Source organism: Sarcophilus harrisii, chromosome 3, assembly GCF_902635505.1.
Source record: "Sarcophilus harrisii chromosome 3, mSarHar1.11, whole genome shotgun sequence".
Lineage (NCBI taxonomy): Eukaryota > Metazoa > Chordata > Mammalia > Dasyuromorphia > Dasyuridae > Sarcophilus > Sarcophilus harrisii.
Genome location: NC_045428.1, coordinates 323510606 through 323532891, shown reverse-complemented (window position 1 = coordinate 323532891; position 22286 = coordinate 323510606). Strand labels below are relative to the sequence as shown.

Below are 22286 nucleotides of genomic sequence, written 5' to 3'. Positions count from 1 at the left end.
TTTTCATTAATCAAGAAATATTATTTTTGCTATTTCACATTTCTTCAGAAAGAAGAATGGTGTGTTGTGTTTTAATTAGGGGAAAGAAAAAAAAATCATATACAAACTATAGGCCAAGACTCAGGAGAACTGAGTCCTAGTTTAGACTGAAACACTAGATTAGGAATAAGTCTCTGAACCGCAGTTTTCTGCTATGACAGATTTTGAAAATAATCCAAATATATTCAACAAAACTTTGTCAAATGCCTTCTGGGTACAAAGAATAAAATAGTATACACATGTCAGGGATTGGTATAATATATTTATATTATAAAGCACATTAAAAGTTGTTATTGTGATCTCACAGAAAGAGAAAGACAGAAATGGAACTTCAAATACATTCCTTTTTGCCTTCTTCCTTTCCTTTTTTCTCAGTCACTTTAGAGGACTAAATGTTCTGTTGACAATCAATCTATTGACAATCATTTAAAACCATTATTAGGTGATTAGAAGAAAAACATTGGACTCGCAAGGGTGTCACAAAGAATGATGATTTAGAAACAAAATTAAGCCCCAGGCAGTTCATTTGATTTCTACCAGGTTAAAATAAAAAATAAAGGTTGGAGAAAGAATAAAAGAAAGCAATTTGTGTGCCAGAAATTCATTTGCAAATAAGCTGTTTGTTTTCCATTGGAAATTTGATCCAATTTCTAGTGATTTCCATGGATTAAATTTCTCAGATGAGGCTAATCAAGTCCTTCACAGCCCTTCCTAGAGAGTACTAGGCCGAGAGAATAGCATGGACAGTCTGTTTACACTTCATAATATTTCTCATTCCTACAAAGGTCTCTTCACTTTTTTGCTTTGGTGGCTGAATTAGACACTACTCTCCCCGCCCCTCTTTCTTTATTCATGAAAAGTATCCCAACTTTTGACTTCTGTCCTAATTTGTCTTCCCTGATGATCATGGACCTGTGCCTTTTCAACTTCTGCCCACTTGGCCACTTATATCAATGCTTTCTCACTACCAATATATCCTAAGGACCACTGGAACTTAACAGCCATTTTGTTGTATGCAAAGAAACCCTTTCCATTTTCCCTTCAACTGCCGTCTAAGAACCACTAGGTCTTTCCATCCTTCCAGAAACTAAATCCTATAAATGCCATCTGGAGCAACTAGATGACCAGTGGGTAGAGTGATGGTCCTGACAGCAGGAATAATCATTTTCAAATTTCAGGTCTGGCCTCATACACTTGGTAGCTATGTGACTCCAGCCAAGTCATTTAACCCTTTTTTTGCTTTATGTTCCTCATCTGTAAAATAAGCTAAAGAAGGACATGGTAAACCATTCATCTGTTTGTAATAACGTCATATGACTTCACAAAGTATCAAATAGGACTAAAACAACTGACGAACATAAAGTATTATCTACTTCAAAAACAGAATGTATGTTCTCTGAAGGGAGGTGTTGTCTCACTTTTGTATTTGTTTTTCCAGTGTTTAGCACAAAGTAAGTGCTTTATAAATACTTTTTTAGAAAATCCATTGATTAATTATTTAATTCATTCATATGTGGTTGAAACAGAATACTTCTTGTGGGATGAGATGTGGATATGCAAACTCTGGGAGATGACTAAAAACCATTACATTGAATTCCCAGTCCCTATATTTATGCACACCTGCATCTTTGATTTCCTTCACAAGCTAATTGTACAATAATTCAGAGTCTGATTCTTTTTTGTACAGCAAAATAATGTTGTGGTCATGTATACTTATTGTGTATCTAAGTTATATTTTAATATATTTAACATCTACTGGTCATCCTGCCATTTAGGGGAGGGGGTGGGGGGGGTAAGAGGTGAAAAATTGGAACAAGAGGTTTGGCAATTGTTAATGCTGTAAAGTTACCCATGTATATATCCTGTAAATTAAAGGCTATTAAATAAAAAAAAAAAAAAAAGAGATGTGGATATGCAATAAAGGAGAAGAGAGCAAGAAAATTTTTTATTCCTTTAGCTAAGTTTACAGCTGATTCTAATCAAAATTAGAAGAGGGATAAGGTTACATTTGTTATAATCTTTCTTTAATTTTTGAATCCTTTCCAAGTCTTATTGCATTTTTTCCCAGGGTTTTGTACCTTCATTTTACCTTAAGTTCTTTACCTGATTTTATAAATACACAAACACATATACATATCTACATATGTATATGTACATATCTAGAGGTTTAGGTATATACTCACATATATATATGTGTGTGTGTATATGCATGTATGCACCTGTATGTATGTATATATATATAGAGAGAAAGAGTGTGTGTGTGTATATGTATGCATATATATGACATAAAATATGCCACCTTTCTGTAACTTATGTTGCTCTATTTCTAAGCATTTAATCTTTATGTCTATATTTATGTATACCTAAAATATATCAAACTTACCAACCTCTATCTTTCCAAATCGAGGCTCCTATTTGCTTAACAAAGATAATCAAATGTTAGTGTTAAGTGAAAAACTATGTGACTAAATGGATTTTTACTACCAAATGACTTCTTTGTTGTCACCCTCAACTCTCCTAAAAAAAGTATTTACATCTTTGAAAGTACTTTCTAAATAAAACAAAGGAATTAATTGGTAGAAGTTTATACAATATAACAAAAATAAAAGTAAATAAGAAAATCAATTAGTATGCTGGAAGATATTTTTGGCATAAGGAAGCTACTCTTTAGACAAGTCAATCCTGTGGGTGTGTCTTCTCTTACACTCATGACATAAAATATACCAGCTTTTTATAACTTCTGTTACTACATTTTTAAACCCTTTAATCTTCCAAAATATTGGCCTCCATATGTTTGTTTGATTTGTTTTTTCTAAAACATTTCTGATACCATCACAGAAAATGGATTGACCTTGATAATGGTGGTAGAATAGGGAAAGGACACACTGATTTTTATTTTTTTTTAATGTATAGGTTTTATAAAAGTTGCTTGTTTGTAAGTCAATAACTATCTTCACTATAAAACGTTGATTCATCAGAAACCAATTGACTATATTCCTTAATCAAATTTCTTTTTCTTTTTCCTCTCTCTCACTTCAGGGAAAAACAAAAGAGACAACTATGGATTTTTGACATGTTGTTTATATTATTGTTGATGAGTTGGTTTTGCAACATTGCTTTTTTATTCTTTTTAAATCATTCTTATATTAATCAAGCTTACCGCATGAGGAAGAGGAAAGGAGTATATTCAGAAATGAAAGTTAAAAAACAAAGAATCACAATTGAAGTCAAATGAAGTAAATTATAAGAAAATATAATGATATCTAAGATGTATTAAAAGCATTTTCTAGATGAAAGCCTATGCTTGTTATGCCTAATGTATAATCTCCTTCTGCTGGACTCATTACCTTCTTCATGTAAAATCCTACACAGTGCCTAGGAATGCTCAGAATGTTAATACTAAAGTTTTAAAAAATCCTTATCCATTAAAGAAAATTCAATTGTATTCATTAAATTGCCTTTAGTAAGGCAAGAAAATGTATTCACATAATTTTGAAAAAAATATGAAAACAAAAAGCAAAAGAGTTAAGGCCAAATTGTTTTCAGACTAATATTTGCTTATCTTAAAATGCAAATTATATACTCCCAAATCCAAATTTGAAATTCTAAAAGTATACTCATCTATGCTAACTCCTTTAGGAAATGAGATTGCTCATTTCAGTTTTTTGTGTCAGTCCTTAACAATGCACTCTCTGATATATGTGATCTTTTTTATCTTCAGATGGTATACCTTTTACATGGTGGATTGGAAGAGGCAATGAAAGACATCCCTACTGGGGAGGCTCCCTTCCTGGAGTTCAGCAATGTGCATGTGGACTGGAGGAGAGTTGTGTAGACATGAGGCACTTCTGCAATTGTGATGCAGACAAAGAAGAATGGTAAGAGGGTTATATGTTTTTTATTCTTATTTTGAAAGGAGCCATGACTGGGAAACTTAACATGATTTACTACTAGAGTTTAGATTATACTTCATATTTCCTTTGTTTGAAAACTTAAGGAATTGCAATCTCCTGTAATTGTTCACAATAATTTATGAAATTTACAACAAAAAGAAAATATATTTGAAGAATTAAATATATTTTGTTGATATTCTGAAGGTTTACTGTTGTGCAGTATAATATCTGGCTGCAATTGTGTTATAAGTATTTGGGAATTTCTACCTTTTTGTGCAATAGATTAGCCTTCCATAATATGTGAAGCATAGATAGCAAGTTTTTGTTTGTTTTTAATTTTTAAAGTAATTGGTATATTTTTCTCTCTATTCTTCCTTGACCAATGACATAATCATCAGTCAATCCTCCTAAAGCTAACTATTGATGTTAATGAAAAGAGATTTTAGCCAGTTTTGTATAATGGTAGGAATATTTTAATTCAGGAGATCTGGTTTTGGATTTGAGCTCTCATAAGAATTGTAAACTTGTAAGTCAGTTTCTTCATTGCTTCAAATCACAGTGTCCTCTTTTATAAAATAAATATAGTAGATATAATACTTATCTCTAAGATTTATTATGGGGAAAGGACGTTGTGAATCTTAATGCATTATAAAATTATAGATGGTTAATATTACATATACAATAGAAATAACTCTTCAAAGTTCAAAAGCAAACTAATCAATATGGATGTGTCCATAAATACATGCTCAAAACTATGAAAATTTTATAGCTCATATTTCAGGCATAGTATTTTAATATTAATAATGAATACCCATTCATAATGGAAAATGTTAGATGTTGTATCTATATAAAAGGTGACAGCACAGTAGAAATAGAGTTGTTCTTCATGTTAGAGGGAAATTAAAACATGTATTCAAATTCTGCCTCTCTACAATAATAGTTGGGTGGCCTTTGGCAAATTAATTAAAGTCAGTGTCCTGGGAAACCTTCTATGAAAATTAACTACAGAGAATCTTGAATTTTGATTACCATAAGGACTTGAATAACTTTGAATAGTGAACACCCTTCACTGATGCATGACCACAGCCCTCAAAAAAAGAAATATCTAGATAGGGAAGGGTACATTAGTGAAATGGTCTACTTTCTATATCAAAGAACCTTGTTGTAAAATAACAGTCATGTTTCAGAATATTTTTTTCCATAAAAAATCTTTTGGAGACCCATTACTTCCTTGTAGGTACTGATTTTATGATTATGGAACATTATTTAAATAATCCTTTTAACTTTTATCCATTTTTCCTAATTCCATTCTTTGGGGCTCAAACAGAATAATTCTAAAACCCTCCAGGGGTTTTTAAAACACTTTCTCTCCTGTAAAGAAATGAATACCATTTCTTTAACCAATACTCATAAAATGGTTTCAGGCCTTTTCACCATGGTGGTTACTCTCCAATATTGTTTAGAACTCAATGTGGTGTTCCACATATGCTGTAATGAGGATGACTTACATCATTCATTACATCATTGATTTAGTACTGGAAAAGGTCTTAGAGGCCATTAGTGCTCTCTGTTTAATTTTGGAGATAAGAAAGTTGAGTCATTTAGGAGTTCATTGACTTTCTCAAGATCCCATAGGTCCTATGATTCCAGATAAAGTGCACATTCAACATGCTATGTTTCCTATAATTCTGATTTAAATTATATCCTTCCCTCAATAAGCCAAATATCAAATTAAGGTTTGTTTGGGTTTTTTGGCTGCCATGATGTGATAGTATTGACTCATATTAAGGTTTTAATTTTTTGGCTACTTGTTTTCAATGATGGTCTGAACCAATAAATTCACTAATATAAAGATATGAAAAAAGGGGGCACTCTATAGACTAATGCATATTGATACCTACTCTGTAATTTATAGTCTTTTTTTTTTTTTTGACTGAGATACTCAGAATTTGAATGGCTTGCCTAGAGTCACTTAACTTATATATATTAGTTCATATTCAAACTTTGGTCTTCTTATCTTTATGGACAGTTCTCTATCCATGACACTACTCTGTCTCTTATATCAAGTGTCAATTTTAGTATAAACCTTTGTGAAGTGAACAGTTGTCTAGCCATTTCAAACAGCCTGTATTTGTGTAATTGACTTTTTGAGAGAACTTAAGTGCAGAACTTTATATTTAGTCCCATTAAATTTATAATTATCCCCATTAAATGTCATTGCATTAGGTTCAGCTCATAGTTCTGACCTATCAAAATCTATTTGGATCTTAATTCGATCATTCAAAGTCTTAGATATTTAGTCCAGCATTGTATTATCTGTAAAGTCGCTGAGCATGCCATCTTAGCCTTCATTCAAGTCAATGACAAAAATGTCAAATTGAACAGTGCTAGGAGAACAGTTCCTTCTTTATGGCTTGCAGATATTGCCCCCTCCTGAAATTTTACATTCCCTTTTCTAACTACCTGAGTAGTCAGTGTCATGGTTTCTAAAGTAGTATAAAACACTGATCTGGTATTCTGGAAAGTTGTTTTATTTATATATGTTAGAAAAATCCCTTCTTGGAATCCTTGATGAGTTATAGAAAACAGGTCACTGAGCGATTATATTAACGATGTTCCCTGAAAACATGTTCTATTAACATTTTCCATCAAATTCCAATGAGATTGCTCTCTTTTTCTGTCTCCCTCTTTCTATCACTCTTTGTCTCTCCCTCTCTCATTTCTCTCTTTTTTATTTCTATAGTATAGTATATTCTATAGTATATATAGTATATAGTATAGTATATAGTGTATCAACTCTGAAGAGTTAGAAGGAAAGTGATATGCAAATATTATTTTTCCTTAAAGGAGGTGTTGTAATTCTCATATAGTAACACAATTACCAGAAAGATTTCTCTGATATTTACTTCTAAAATAAATCTGAAAACAGGAAATGCTGTGCTGCCTCTTAATCTGAAAAAGGTGTGTGTGTGTGTGTGTACATGCTTGGGGGAGAGAGAGAGAGAGAGAGAGAGAGAGAGAAAGAGAGAGAGAGAGAAAGCAGATGGGTATTCTCTGATAGCAGCTTTTCTCATGGCAGAGAAATCAAAGTTATGAGGCCCTGGATTGGCAGGTTATTAATTAATTAAGATGCAATTTAATAAAATACAATGGCAATTATTGTTATAGCTATTAATAACCAGAATGATAATATAACTGAGACAGACAGAGATTGGCTTCCAAAGGCCAATACACCTATTAAATTAAATTTTGAACCCAAGTCTTCCTGATTCCAGGTTCAGCTCTTTATACAATAAGTATATATATACTACAGAGAATCATAGTATATGATTGATCTTGTACAGAAGATAACTGGGCAATTTTATTTCACTTTCTATGTGGGAGTCAAGATGACTTAATTGACTTAGGAAGGTAAGTTCTTTAACTGTTAAAGATTTAATTCTTTAGTACTGCTATTATTTAGTAGACCCACAGATACATAAACATGTATACATATATACATATATATATGTATATATAAGTACACATATGTATGTATATTTAAGGGATTATATATAGTATTTTTGCATACACACATACATACATATATGTATACACACACACACACACACACACACACGCCATTTGTAAGAAAGTTTGTTCCAGTAGTTTTTTTGTTTGTGGGTTTGTTTTTGGCAAGGCAATTGGGGTTGTGACTTGCCCAGAGGTACACATCTAGTAAGTATACATTTTTGGTTACATTTGAACTCAGGTCCTCCTGATTCCAGGGCCAGACCTCTATCTACTTCACCATCTAGCTTCCCCTTTAATAGTTTTTCAAATAGTGGAAAAGGCAAGAAGAACAGTTGGCAGGTATTTGAAATATTCCAGGAATATTGTAATGAATCCTAAGAGAAGATGATTGGTTTAAAAAAGTATAGACATTTATCCAAGATTGCATTAGCCACTGAAAGAGATAGGACTGGAGCCAGATGATCTGACTTGGTGTTCTTCCATCATTTTTTATCCTTTCTGTACTTGTAACTCTTCTGGGTATTAGCCCAATCACCCAAACAGATAAAGAAGAATGAACTTTTCCCTGTTCTTTTATTGCATTCTACATGACTTCTCAACTTACATATATGTCTTCTGAAATAGAGTTAAATCTAGCAGAATAACTTGTTCTAAGTGAGAAAGGAGGCCAGGATGTTCTGTTTGTCATTCTCATTAGGAAATTGAGGCTAAACTACTGCTTTTGCTGTTCTGTGTTTACTTGTCTAGGAACAAGAAATCATCTTCTGATCTTTGATTTCCTGGGAGGGTGGAGGGGAGGGGCGGTAGGGGTGGGAGGGGAGAATTTCTGACATAGGCAGCTTAAACTACATAGATTGACATAGACAAAAATGGTTTTGTCCATTCTATGATTTAAATCCCTGACAGCAAGGAAGTTGTCAGACTAGGAACCTATGGGAAATGAATTGAGTTTGAAATGTTTATTAGTTTTTGAGGCAGTTGCTTGAATAAAATAAGACTTCACTACAACTGTATTAATAATTAGATATTTTAAGGAATTCTTAGATGTAGGCAAAATTAAAAGGTAACCAGATTCTCCACCCTTTAGTTCCTGTTACAACCTCTATCTTCTAAAAGCCATACCCTTAATCTATGTGTACAATGCCTTCATGTTGACTTTTGACAACTGCAGTCAAAATCATCCCTTCATTAGCCCTTCAAGATTTTCATAACCCACTCAACATATACATAAATTCCCAGTCAATACTTACTGAGTATTTATATTTTTAATGAGCAGGCCTTATCGAGGCTAGTTTTTTGGAAACTTATCTCTATTCATTATAACATACTGTCTTTTAGCATTTAAAACTCTTTACAAGTTCTCTGTAGGCTAACTTCCCAAGCTCATTACACATTACTCCTCTTCACACACAATATATTCCAATCACAGTGGCTTTCTAACTTTTCTTCACACACTTTATGTTGATTGGTAGAACAACTTCTGCACAATAGTCAAACAATAACCAATGAATGCTGAACAGAGAATTTTCTTTACCTTCCTAGCAGGTTAATCCAGCCATTCCTCCCTTAAGCTATTTTTTTTTTTTTTTGCATTAGTGAAGAATTTTTTTCTGTGTTCAAATGAGAAGACTCTTAACATACCACTATATGGATTCATATCAAAGGATACCACAGCAGCTTATGAGGTCATTTGATCATCTCATTCTCTGTATTTTCATCACCATTGCCCTATTTTAGCTGGCATGTGATCCAGAATACAACCTCATCCCAGTTACCAAATGGAATAGTGATGGTTGGGGCTATTTTATTTTTTATTTTTAAATGCATATGTTTTTATTTTGTAAAGCACATATGCACATTTTACAAAGAAAATTAACCTAGCAGAGAATGCCATTATTAGATCATGCGATAAGAAAAGTGCACAGAATCATGATCTTAGCGATGACCTCAAGGAGGGCTGACAGCCAAAGCTCTGACTCTCTACAGGATGCACTAATATATATAAATATATATATATATATATATATATATATATATATATATATAAACACTTACCAAGAGAATTGAAACAGATTCAAGTCATATGGTGAAAGGGAGTGTAGAGATCAATATGATCCAAAACAACCACTCTACTGCATATGTAACTGGCCTTGAGTCTGGCTATGTCAGAGCCAGGCTGTGGGGCCCAAGGCAGGCAACACCAACCCCAACACCCACATAGAGACCAGGTGCAATCGTCGGGGAGGAGATGAAGGTCTGGAGATCCAGTCCCATATTAGATTGTGGGAGATGCCACAGATGCCTCTTTTTCCCTGAATATCTCCACCTCTCATAGAAGCTGTCTCTACTTCCTGACAATTAGGATCATTTTAAAAGGTAGTTCCCTGCTGTTTTCAAGTCATATATATCTGTTCACTCTGTATTAGAATTAAATGGACCACCTACTAAGCCTTCAAAAATTTTTTATAACTTTAACATAGAAAAGATACTAAATAAGGAACCACAACTCTTAGATTGGGTATACCGACTGTCTAAATGTCCATGGAAAACTGTATTTGGTTTACAGGGCAAGGTACGGTAAATTGTGAAGGCTTGATATTCAGCTTGAGGCTTACCCCCCTACGCTTGTTCCAAATCAAATAGATAGTAAATATCAGTGCAGGATTGGAAAATAGCCTTTCTCAACTCCAAATCTAACACTATCTACTATACCATAAATCCTTTTGACATTTAAAGCTTTTTACAATCTAACTTCAGCCTGCCTTTTCAGATTTATCATACAATAATTCCTTTTATATACTCTTTATAACAGCCAACTGCCCTTACTCTTCCTCACACACACTATATGGCCCATCTCAGTGCCTTTATGTGGCCTGTTTCCATATCTGGAAGGCACTTTGGAATCATCAATGTCCTTAATAGTTCAGCATAAAAGCCAGCACCCACACAAAACCTCATCTGATCTCTCCATCTGCAATATGATCTCTTCTCATTGGAAATTGCTGTATATCTTTGGTATGTTATATTTGTGGTGCGTTTGTATGTGTGTGTATTTAAATGTGTATAAATTTCTTCTTTGATAGAATACAAGTCCTCAATAAATGTTCAGGGATTATTCCATTTGTTTCTTTGTAACCTCATGTTGGTGCTTCACAAACACCTATTGGTTGAATGATTTATTTATTGGTGAGGAAACTGAGTTTTGGAGAGTTTAAATGATTTTCCCAGGGTCACTACATGGTGAGTGACAATGTTCTGACTAGAATCCAGATATTTTTACTGGAGTGACGTTCTAGACAAGTGAGTTGGAGGAAACTGAGGAGGAGGGGAATTGGAGGGAAGGAAGAAATAAAAGCCCCAATCACATCAGAAACCAATTCACTTCTTGAGCTCAAATGATTTTAAGCAATGCCTGTCTCAGCACCTGAGCCAGCTGCTAACACTGATCTCCTGTTTAGCAGTCTTCTGAGTGGCTGCCATTCCAGAAGAGAGGAAAGGCAAATAGCAACTCAGTAAAGGCTGTGTTAAGAACTTTTCCTTTTCCTTTTAATGACTCAGACTGTCAGCAGCATTGGAATTGGGTATTTTCTGACACTACTCTTAGACAGATAGGCAGTTGAGCATGAAAAAAGAAAGCAAAAGTGGTGACAATTCTGTTCCATATTCACTGAAAAGTGCAAATAAATGAATTGTTTGTGTGGAGATAGGCTAAACTGCCATCTCGCAGGTGGGGGGGGGGGTAGGGGAGTAAAAGAAGAAAAGGAAATTAAGTGTTAATAGCAAAGTATGCATCCTTTTGATGTTCCACAGTTTAAATAAGATATTCCTAGTGTAATCAAATTAGAAGCTCTTTACCCCAGATAAAGAACATTACAAAGATTTTTATGGGGTGGAAGGGATATTACAGATCAATAATAGTTCATCCTTCTCTTTTTACAGATGAGGAAACTGAAGTTCAGAAAGGAGAGTTGTCTAATTCAAGGTCATAGTAGCTAAACTCGGAATAGGAGTTTGTTCTCTTGAATCTCTGTCTAGTGTTCCTTCCCTCAAAACCCTGTTTCCTCAGTACTATTTTTTTTTTTTTGCTACAGAAATACATGTTTTTTTTCCTTTCAACAATGCTATCATCTTACATTTCTCATCTGTGTATATGCTGTTTTCTTATATGGTGTGTATATGTGTTTGTATTTTTTCCCCTATCTTTTTAGCTATCTAGACACACATGCACATATGAACTGTGTGTGTTCATATATGTATATACATATACATTTACATATACACACATTTTATCTTATATACTTACATACTGTATATAAAGACATCTTAAACTTTTTCCATTTATTATCCCTTTTCATCTAAAAATTTTTATATGACCATGGTAAATATATATTCAAAATAAAAAATTAATGAGCATAAATCATAATTTTATGACTCCCACCCATATTCATTTATGATACCCCCTTTGGGGCTGTGAACAACAATTAGGAAACTGGACTGAAGATACCATTTGTGTAGACATACAAACCATAGCATGCATATATGTACATAAATGCAGATATATATTCTATACATATGATATATCAATAATAGACATTATTTTTATGCTAGATATAAGGAACTTGTACACACATCTGTGTTTGTGTATTATATATCGTATATGACATATGTGTATGTATATATATATGCGCCCTGAGATCTTTTATATTCACATACACATGTGTATATGGCATGTATATACACTGGGCCTATGCATACACACGTACACACATATAAATCCATCCATCATACAATTTGTACCACAAATACACATACTCACATTTATACACACTATGTCTTAAGTTTAAGCAATTTGCCTAGGGATTTATATAAATATTTTGTGCCAGAAATGGAATTTTAACACAGGTCTTCCTGAATCCCAGGCATTCTTTCTCCATTATCCTACAGGACCTTTCATATCACTATAAGGGGTCCTCAAACTTTTTAAATAGGGGGCCAGTTCATTGTCCCTCAGACTGCTGGAGGGCTGGACTATAGTTAAAGAAAAACTTTGTTTTGTGGGCCTTTAAATAGAGACATTTAATAGCCCTGGGTGAGGGGGATAAATGTCCTCAACTGCTGCATCTGGCCCGTGGGCTATAGTTTGAGGACCCTGAAGTGATAAACAGGGTTTTATCCTTTACCCTAAATTCCCTTATTAACATAGTTATAGAGATGAGCTGTTACAAAAAAAAAAAAAAAAAAAAAAAAAAAAAGATTTCTTCTTAGCAGCTTAGCTTAGTGTGCTAGATATGAAATTTGGAAGACTGAAATTCAAATCCCATTTCTTAAACTTACTAACAGGAGTAATTAGATGGCACAGTGGATAGAGTACCAACCCTGAATTCAGGAGGAACTGAGTTAAAAGACAACCTCAATAACTTAATATTTTCTAGATATGCAATAATGGATAAGTAATAACTCCAATTGCCTCAAAAAAAAATATTGGCAATGGGGCCAACAGCAAGTAATGTAATCTCTCAAAGCTTCAGTTTTACTCATAAAACTTACAGTACTTATCTCAGAGGATTTTTGGGATACTTAAATTAGCTCATGTTTATAAAACCGGAAAGACTTAAAAATATCCCATTACTAGTTGTGAGAACTTAGCAACATTTTGCCCCTCATTTAGTACTCACACTGTATTTGAAACAATAGGTAGAAACACTTTAAGTCCTTGGCAGGAAAGTTCTATATAAATCCTGAGTGGTTTGGGTTTTAGTGTTTCCTCACAAATGCCATTTTTAGGCCTGTTAGCCATCTGGTGTTGCTCTTTCTCCAAACACTTTCCCAAGTTCCCTGTATTTTGCTTAAGCTCTGAATTCCCAATTTGTATATATTTCTATGAAAAGAGCCTAATGAAGAATGTGTAAAGTAGTAGAAAGCTAATCACATTTTGTATGGTGATGCAACCCTCCTTTCTTATCCTTTCTATAGATCACAAATTTTTCTTATTAATTACCATTTCATGATCACAATATAACCTTGATGTCCTACATTAACTCTTCTGGAAGGAAGAACACAGAGAAACTATTCTTAATCAGATTTATTGGCTATTCTACTGCTACATCAGTACTAAAAATTCATTGTGGCTTCTTGTCCATCTTCCTTCAAGTGATAATAGCTTTCTTAGTTACAAAACTAATAATGGAATCTTTAGTAAATATTTCTAAAGAAAAAGACTGAAAGCATAAACATAAGAAAAATGCTTATAGAATAAAAGAAACTCTAAAAATACAAGTCAATTGCCTAATAAGTAAAAGTAGAAAACCTCAGCCCCCCCCCCCCCCAAGGAAAAAAAAACATATGGAAGAAATAAAGCTGAAAAACAAAAGTATAATAGCACTTGGAAGGAAAATAAATAGCCCAGAAAAGAAGTAGAATGCTTTCCTAAATAGTGAACATATTTTAAAAAAAATGTAAAGTAACAAAGACTACATAAAATTTAAAAGTAAAATAAGAACTACTAAAATAAAGTGAAAAGTCTCAAAAATTAGCACAGAACAATTTATCTAATATTGAAAATATATTACCCGGAAATTTGGATGAATAGAGATATTTTAAATTGATTCTGAAAATCAAGACAAAACAAGAAAACAAGAACATAATTTAATAAATAAAATTTCCCCTAAGAACTGCTTTGGCTGCATTTCATAAGTTTTGGTATGTTGTCTCATTATTGTTCTACTCTTGAATAAAGTTATCAATTGTTTCTATGGTTAATTGTTTCACCCATACCTTCTTTGGGAATAGATTATTTAATTTCCAATTGGTTTTTAGCCTATCTTTCCGTGGGCCTTTATAGAATGTAATTTTTAGTGCATTATGATCTGAAAAAAACGCATTTTCTATTTCTATATTTTTGCATTTAATCATGAAATTTTATGCCCAAATACATGGTTATTTTTTTATGTAGATATTGTATACCAGTGAGAAAAGCATATATTCTTTTCTATCCCCATTCAATTTTCTCCAAGGTCTATTGTACCTAATGTTTTCTAAAATTGCATTGATCTCCTTAACTTCTTTCTTATTTATTTTATGGTTAGCTTTATGTAATTCTAATAGAGGAAGGTTGAGATCCCCCACTAATATAGTTTTGCTATCTATTTTTTCCTCTAACTGGATTAACTTCTCCTGTATGAAGTTGGATGCTTCACCACATGGTGCATTTATGTTTAGTATTGATATTCCTTCTTGATCCTATTCCCCTTAATTTAGGCATTTTATCCCATTCCTATTAATCTACAATCCCTTCTATATTCCACTTTATCCTACTCCCTCTTCTTATTATTTCTTAATAAATATAGAAGACTTTTCCATCCTTCTAGATATATGCATTATTCCCTTATTAACCCTGTTTTTTTCTCTTTCCCTTTACAATTTTGTTTTTTTTTTAGAATCACATCATATTAAACTCCACCAATCTTACTTTTGAACTACTTACTAATAATAATCTTAAACCTATGATTAATATTTTCATGTCTAAGCCTAAAAAAGTTTGTCCTTATTGAGGCCCTTGAAGTTAATTTTTAAAGTTTCACTGATATTTCTCTTGTATCTTATATTTAAATTTTTTTCATTAAATTCAGGAATTTTTTAAACAAAATCCTGAACATCTGATAATTAGTTGAATGTTTATTATTTTCATCCAGAATTTTGTTAAATTTTTGTTGGATATATTTTCTGCCACAACTCTAGTGCCTTTATTCTTCAACATGTAGTGTTCCAAGACCTGTAGTTTCATAATGTCACTGCTAGGTATTATGTGATTGTAATTATGATTTTATCATATTTAATTATTTATTGTTGCTTGCAATATTTTCTCCTTGATCTGTGGGGTTTCAGAAATTGGCTATGATGTTCCTATAGGATTTCCTCATATGATCTCTTTCAGATGGTGATTGCTAAATTTTTTTTCTATTTCTATTTTTCCCTCTTCTTCAATTTTTCCTTAATATTTCTTGTATTATGAGTTGGGGATTTTTGTAGCTTTTAATCAGTTTATAATATTCTTATGTTTTATCTTTTTCATTTGTTCTTCAGTTCTATTTTTAATGAGATGTCACATTCTCTTCTATTTTTTCAGCTGTATTATTTTGTTTTATTATTTCTTGGCCTCATAACTTCACTGGCTTCCCTTTATCCAATTTTATTTTTCAAAGAGTCTTTTTCTTCCTTAAGATTTTGAATCTTCTTTTCTAGTTTAATGATTTTGTTTTTATAATCTTATTTTTCTTGGATTGTTCTTATTGTTGTTTTTTGTTTTTAATTTTCCTCAATCTTTATTAGTTAATTTTAAATGTTTTAAAGTTTCTCAATGAATTCTTTTTAGGGAGGTGATGACTATTTTATGTCACTCTTAGGGATAGGAAAGGGTTTTTTATTATCTGAAGATGAATCCTAGTCTTCCTTATTTCCATAGTAAGTTTCTGTGATTAGACTCTTTTTACTTTGCCTGCTCATTCTGTAGCAGATTGTTGGTGTAGTCATCTCTAAATCCTATGGTATAAGAGATGTTGCCTCTGACCTCAGGTGTTTCTTCAGTTCTCCACTGTAACCTATTAATGTTTGCATTGAGAAACATCTTGGCCCCACTGCTTCTGCACTCACTAGGTTTTTGCTGGGCCCTTTTCACTCAAGGCTGTATCTCAGCAACACAATTGGTCCTGGCATTCTTTATCATCAAAGATTCAATTTTCCTTGACTTAATTGTCTGATTCCCCACACTGTCTTTAAAGTAAAAGTTCCTGTGACTAGGATTGAGAGTACTTTCTAATTTTTTCTCTGGTTGTCCCAGGAGGTCCACTATTCTGCCTTAACTCTTACTTATTTTTAACTGAAGTTTGATCTAAGGTAATTTTTTTTTATTTGTAGAGCTTGGAATTTTCTGACCTACTCTGCCCTCTTCATAGAATCCTTTCCTGGGACAAGAGTCTTTAAAAAGTAGTCTGTCACATTATGAGATGCAGTGTGAAGTTTGTGTGAAAATCTAAGGGATTTCATGTTGTTAAAACCTATTCAGGACACAAAACAAGCACATTTTCTCTTCTTTTCCCCAAAGACAAATTTTTAAAATGTGTTTTTGGGGAAAAGGGAAGGGAAATTTACTGCAGAAACAAAAAAAAATGTCCCAGTCATTTTCAAAAAAGCAGTCTTAAAAGCTCATTTTCTACCATCAGGTTTCAAGGTACTTTCCAGCTCCCTACTAAAACAGAGCAATCTACCCTCAGAATGTGTTCCAGCCTCTGCCAAACTCACTTGACTTGGCCATAACTCCCATGATGAGGGGAAAGCTATGACTCTAATTATGCCCATTCAGGAAGGAATTTAAGTGGAAGTTAGATGAGTCAATATGGTAAGGCAGAAGGAGTGCTTCATTTGGAGTCAGAGTAGCTAGGTTTAAGCTCCAACTCTGCCAATGTAGCACAGTGTACCATCTGTGTGGTGGTGGGCAAGTTCCTCCATATCTTCAGGTCTCATTGGTTCCCCTGGACCCTGATTAATTATGTACAATCAACTTCTTAAAGAATTTCAATATAATTAATTAAAGGCATTAGATAATATTGTCATTAAGGTCTATCAAATGTATTTATGAGATTGGGAATCCATTTCATTAGACTGAGGATCTGGGATTGATTCCTCTCAGTTTAGAAGTAAAATTAATGTGGTTAAGATTTTTTGTTTATTTAATATAATTTCATTAAGTTTTTTTTGTTTTTCTTTTGTATTTTTTTAATGTTAGTATTTATTGAGCCAGAGAGGGTGACTATTGCTATTATCAGTGGCAATTAAAATTTCTTATAAGAGACATATATTTATTGGAGAAATAAAAGTAATGGAAGGAAATTACTCATGTAATTAATATAAAAACAACAATAAGAACAACCCAAGAATGAACTCAAAACATAGATGTCCATGGGGAAATCAAGATAATCAAGAACACATAATTTCATTGAAGTTAAGTAACCATTAGCTAGTGCTGTAACCTTTCTGTACCTGATTCTCACCATATGCCTTATGAAGCAAAGGCATTTTTCTACAGAGAAATTTTCAAATTGTCAAACATTAGAAATATTTTAATAAGCTAGTTTATTATTTAGGAGATGTAAAAAGAACTTTGACCATTCCTTCTGAATGGCTCTAACTTAATTAATAGAAACTAATGGCTGACAATGCTGGTCAAGCCATTCACCTTACTTAGTTGACACCTTAAAAATAATAATGTCAAAATAGAAAGAAGAAAGATAACCTTAATAGAAATAGAATTCAGAATAATAGCTAACAAATAAAAATGGAGATTTTATATCAAAGGAGAAGCAAGGCAGAGGATAGTGTAGTGATTCTTCAAGGATACTGTTGCAAGGCAGACTGAATCTGTAGTTCTTAGGAGAAATCTAAAGACCCTCAGTATCTCCACTGGAACTTTTGCAGCTCCAACTCAGCCTAATTTTTCCTCTTAGTTGTTAACTCAAACATGCTTACTCCAATGGATTTCATTGCAAATTGACATTATGAACAACTAAACTTCTTAAAGAATTTCAATATTTTTGATAAATGCTACTGTTAACCAATGATCAAATGGAAATCATTTACTGCAGTCAGCAGGAACTTGGCTTTCCCTTTTGGGAAAGGAACATGCAACATTATAGAATATTTCCAAGGACTTTTGATTGGCAATCAGGAAATTGTGTAAGCTTGGGCAAATCAGACTCATCAAATTGGAATTGGAAAGAACCTTAGATCTAATCTAGTCCAGCTCTGTCATTACATTTATGAAGAAAGGCATATTCACCAAGGTACTTGCTACCAGAGGCTGAACAATTTCAAAACTCTTGACATTCCTAGTCCATTGGGACTTCTATTAAATCACATGATTTATTTAACTTTTTCTTATTCAATTCTCTTATGAATACAATGAGAAAATTGGAGTAGATTTCCTTTGATATTCTGGCTAATAATAAATCATGTGATTTGTGAGATCTTGGAATTACTTTAGCATCTATTGCCCTTACTTTGATTATTGAATTCTATTATGAAAATAGGATAGATGAGTATATAGGAACTACATTTTAGACTTGGTTTTGCTCAGTGATTTCAGATATGTTGCTTGATTTCTACTTGTGTAGATAAAGTAAGCCAAACACTTTTTTCCTCATTTTTTTAAGTAAAATTGTGCTATTGTCATACATATTGATCAAGACAGGATTGCCTATATCTATACCTTTCTAAACCCAGTCACAATCTAAATAACCATATACTTAATCTCTTCTGATTTCCTTTTATTAGAAATATTTTACATTCTTGGAGGAAATCCTAATCAAAATTTAAAATGGAAATAGGGAAAACAGATGATAGAGTCATAGGTTAGAAGTAGAGGGATATCTGAGTCCATCTGGTTGAAATCACACATTTTACAGGTAAGGAAACAAAGGCCTCAGAATTTTAAATTATTTGCCTAAGGTATTGAACAAGTCTCTAAAATTGTGAGTTCCATTTACAAAAGCTAATAGATAAAGGAACTTTATCAATCAATGATAATGATTACTTTGTAATAAGCATTTTTTTAAAAAAAAATAAAAGAATATAACTATACTTTCCAGGAATTTTTTAAGAAAACAATTAAAGATAGAAAGGAAAGCTATACCAAGATCTGTTTCTGGAAAGAGACAAAAGCAGTGATCAGATTCCAACACTGATTAAAACCTGTTAGCAGTTCTCCGAAATGAACCTTTGAAGCTTATGGTAGGAGGATTTGTACTGTTGGCAATGAGGTAGTTCCTAAGAAAGCAGATCTCTTTACAGGTCAGGGAAGTGGTTTTTAATCCAGCCCGGGAGCAGACAATTTAAATTGCTATTTGCCTGGGTGCAGGTGTTCTTAAATCTTTGGGGTAGTTAGTTTTAATTCCTGAATTTTTTCAGAAAAGAGAAAAAATAAATATTTTTGTACTTAGAAACTGACCATAAATTTTAAGATTTAAGTTCTCAGCTTTTCCCAAATTCTAAGGTTGCTAATGAAATGGAAAAGGTTTTTCATTCCTGTTTTGCTTTTTCCTCTTCTGGCTCATCTGCCTTCAGATTCAGAGATCATTCTGGAAAAGCAGGATACTGAAAAATCTCTAGTATTAGCCTTTAAAAAGGGTAAAAATAAAAGATGTGTTCTGTATTTATTTTTGTAGGACAAATGACACTGGCCTTCTTTCATTCAAAGACCACTTGCCTGTCACCCAGATAGTTATCACTGATACCAACAGATCAAACTCAGAAGCTGCCTGGAGAATTGGCCCATTACGTTGCTATGGAGACCGTGAGTAATAAACCCAAAGACTCTTTTGATTCATGTTATTTAAGTATGAGATGCTTCACCACCTTCATATGCTCACTTTCCCTTTTCCTCCTAAACCCTCCACAGTTCTGAACCATCACTTGCTTTGTCCACTATCCCTCAAACCCCCTTCCATGAAAAGGAATTATGGTAAGGGATATTCTAATTCATTCCATGCAGCCACTGCCTTCCATACCAATGAAGGATGTTTGTTTTTCCCCCAGGGCATTTTTGGAATGCAGCCTCATTTAATACAGAAGCCTCTTACCTTCACTTCCCTACCTTTCATGCAGAATTCAGTGCTGATATTTCATTATTTTTCAAAACCACGGCTTTATCTGGCATCTTCTTGGAAAATCTGGGCATTAAAGACTTCATTCGACTGGAAATAAGCTGTAAGTGACTATGTTAAGGAATTTGACACATATGACACATCCGAATGGGGGATGACATCCAGACTTGATTACCTCTGTGAACTTTAGTCATTCAACTTAACTTGCTCACCTTTCAATTTATTCATCCAAGCATACAGTTTGTTCAGGGAAGACTAGTGCCTCTGAATGAGGACTGCTGAGTCCTTTTCCAAGGCTGCTTTTTATCTTTGGTTTCCACCTGATATACCTAACTCTCACCTGTACCTCCAAGAAGCTACAGCATGCACAATGGCCACAACCTGGTAAAATGTTTCAGCAAACTGACTAAACCAGCTAAACCAGTAACCAAGTTGTCTCAGACCCTATAATAAGTTAGGGGAGTGTCTACTCCAAGCATGTAAAGACTTTCACTGGTAGTATTGGTGGACAAGAACATTTTTTTCCAATGGCCATGAAGGCAGGTGAACCATGTGTTGTGGAGCTCTTAGAGCTTGGTTAGACATTGAAGGCACCAAAGACATTCAATGTATCTAGAGTCATCACCAGGCATTTTGACTCTATCCTGCCAGTGGACAGGGGCAGCTCTGGAAGAGAGAGTGAGGTTGATAACTCCATCGAATTCTGCCTCATTGAAACCCAATTTACACATGAATTAATCAAAGACAAAGAATTCATCAAAATTGAACAATATTTTCTATAAGATCTCTTCTAGCTTTAAAATTCTAGGATTCTACAATAAACATTATTAATGAATTACCTCCAATTTAACAACATCCTAGAAGATTATTTTATACCATGAGATCCTTTGAAAGAGCATCCCAAAGTTTAACATTCATTTTTACAGGTCTTGCTCAACTTTTCAAAGCGATGTTATAAAGCTCTGTTCCATGATGGGTTCTCTCCCAAGTTATTTGCCTTGCTGTAAAATGCAGGTGATTGTATTCTTGGAGACTTGTCATAAGAATGACAGCCTTCAGCAATGGTAGGTCCTGATGAAGGAGAAAAAAAAATAATATATGTTTGACAACTGACTTTCTGACTCTTATCTAAATGACTGCTCAAAGTATTTTAAAGCCATAGTTACTTGGAGGCTACCATGAAAAATCTGTGTATATGGTGATACTATTCACCATAAGAAAAATCACAGATCTTTTGAATTAGATATAAAGATTGAGTTTTGTTTCTTATTCAGATTAATTTTTGGCCTGCTGGTCTGATATTTATCACTAAAAGAGATTGTCTGATCTATTTTCCAGTACTGTGGATGTGTAATTGCAGGGTAAGGATTGCAGTTCATGGTCATCACCCAATTAGCTCTTGCCTGGTTAGTTGCAGTCTTATTTGCAGGGAGCTTTTGCTGCTTCACCTCTGTACCCTCTTGCTTGTAAATAGATATTCCTTTTATTTCTAGCACACAGTTCAATGCCCTTGCATAGTCAGATTGAATTAATTGACTGGATTGCATCAATGACCCAATTGCATAAAATATCTTTAACAGTTTAAATAGTGCTAAAATAAAATACACTTTGAAATTTGAGAGCATCTCCTCCTCCATTCCCACCAAAGAGCAGATGGAAGATCTTGCCTAAGGAGACTACTCCTGATTATTCCAAAGGGCTCTTGCTAAATAGAGAGATGCTAAGTGATTCTAATACAATCTAACCCAGTGCACATAAGGAAAAAAATTATCTCCTTAATTGGAACCTTTAACCTCCTTTTACTCCAATGATTTCAGGTATTAATGAAAGGAAGCAAGTGAGACTTTGGATGTGAAATAGGATCCTTCATTCTCAACTCTGCTGGGCACTGAAAATGTGGCATTGAGTACCAACTATTTCATAATATGGTTATAATAATCTTAACATAAAATTTAATAAAATCATGCCCCACAGCCTTTTGATTCATTAACACAATGGTAAATGTCATGGTGCATTACCACAAGGTAATGAGGTATGATTTAGTGTTAATTGCACGTCTAAGTTCAATTTGTTTGTACTTTGTGATCCAGTACTTCACTCTTAGTATGGTTTTAAAAATTCAGGTTAGCATTAAATGTGTCAGAACCTTGAAATCCACTGAGATAATTGTTTAGTGGAAAAAATATAG

At 33.4% G+C, this 22286-nt stretch overlaps 1 protein-coding gene across 1 annotated transcript in view; it reads left to right on the top strand.

The window, feature by feature from the left end:
- Positions 1 to 22286, top strand: part of CNTNAP5 (contactin associated protein family member 5) — an 876250-nt gene that overhangs the window by 685567 nt on the left and 168397 nt on the right. Inside the window, exons 14-16 of the mRNA XM_031959885.1 lie at positions 3761 to 3917; positions 19661 to 19788; positions 20031 to 20201. Of these exons, the coding sequence (XP_031815745.1) occupies positions 3761 to 3917; positions 19661 to 19788; positions 20031 to 20201 (456 nt within the window). The remainder of the gene's footprint in view (positions 1 to 3760; positions 3918 to 19660; positions 19789 to 20030; positions 20202 to 22286) is intronic.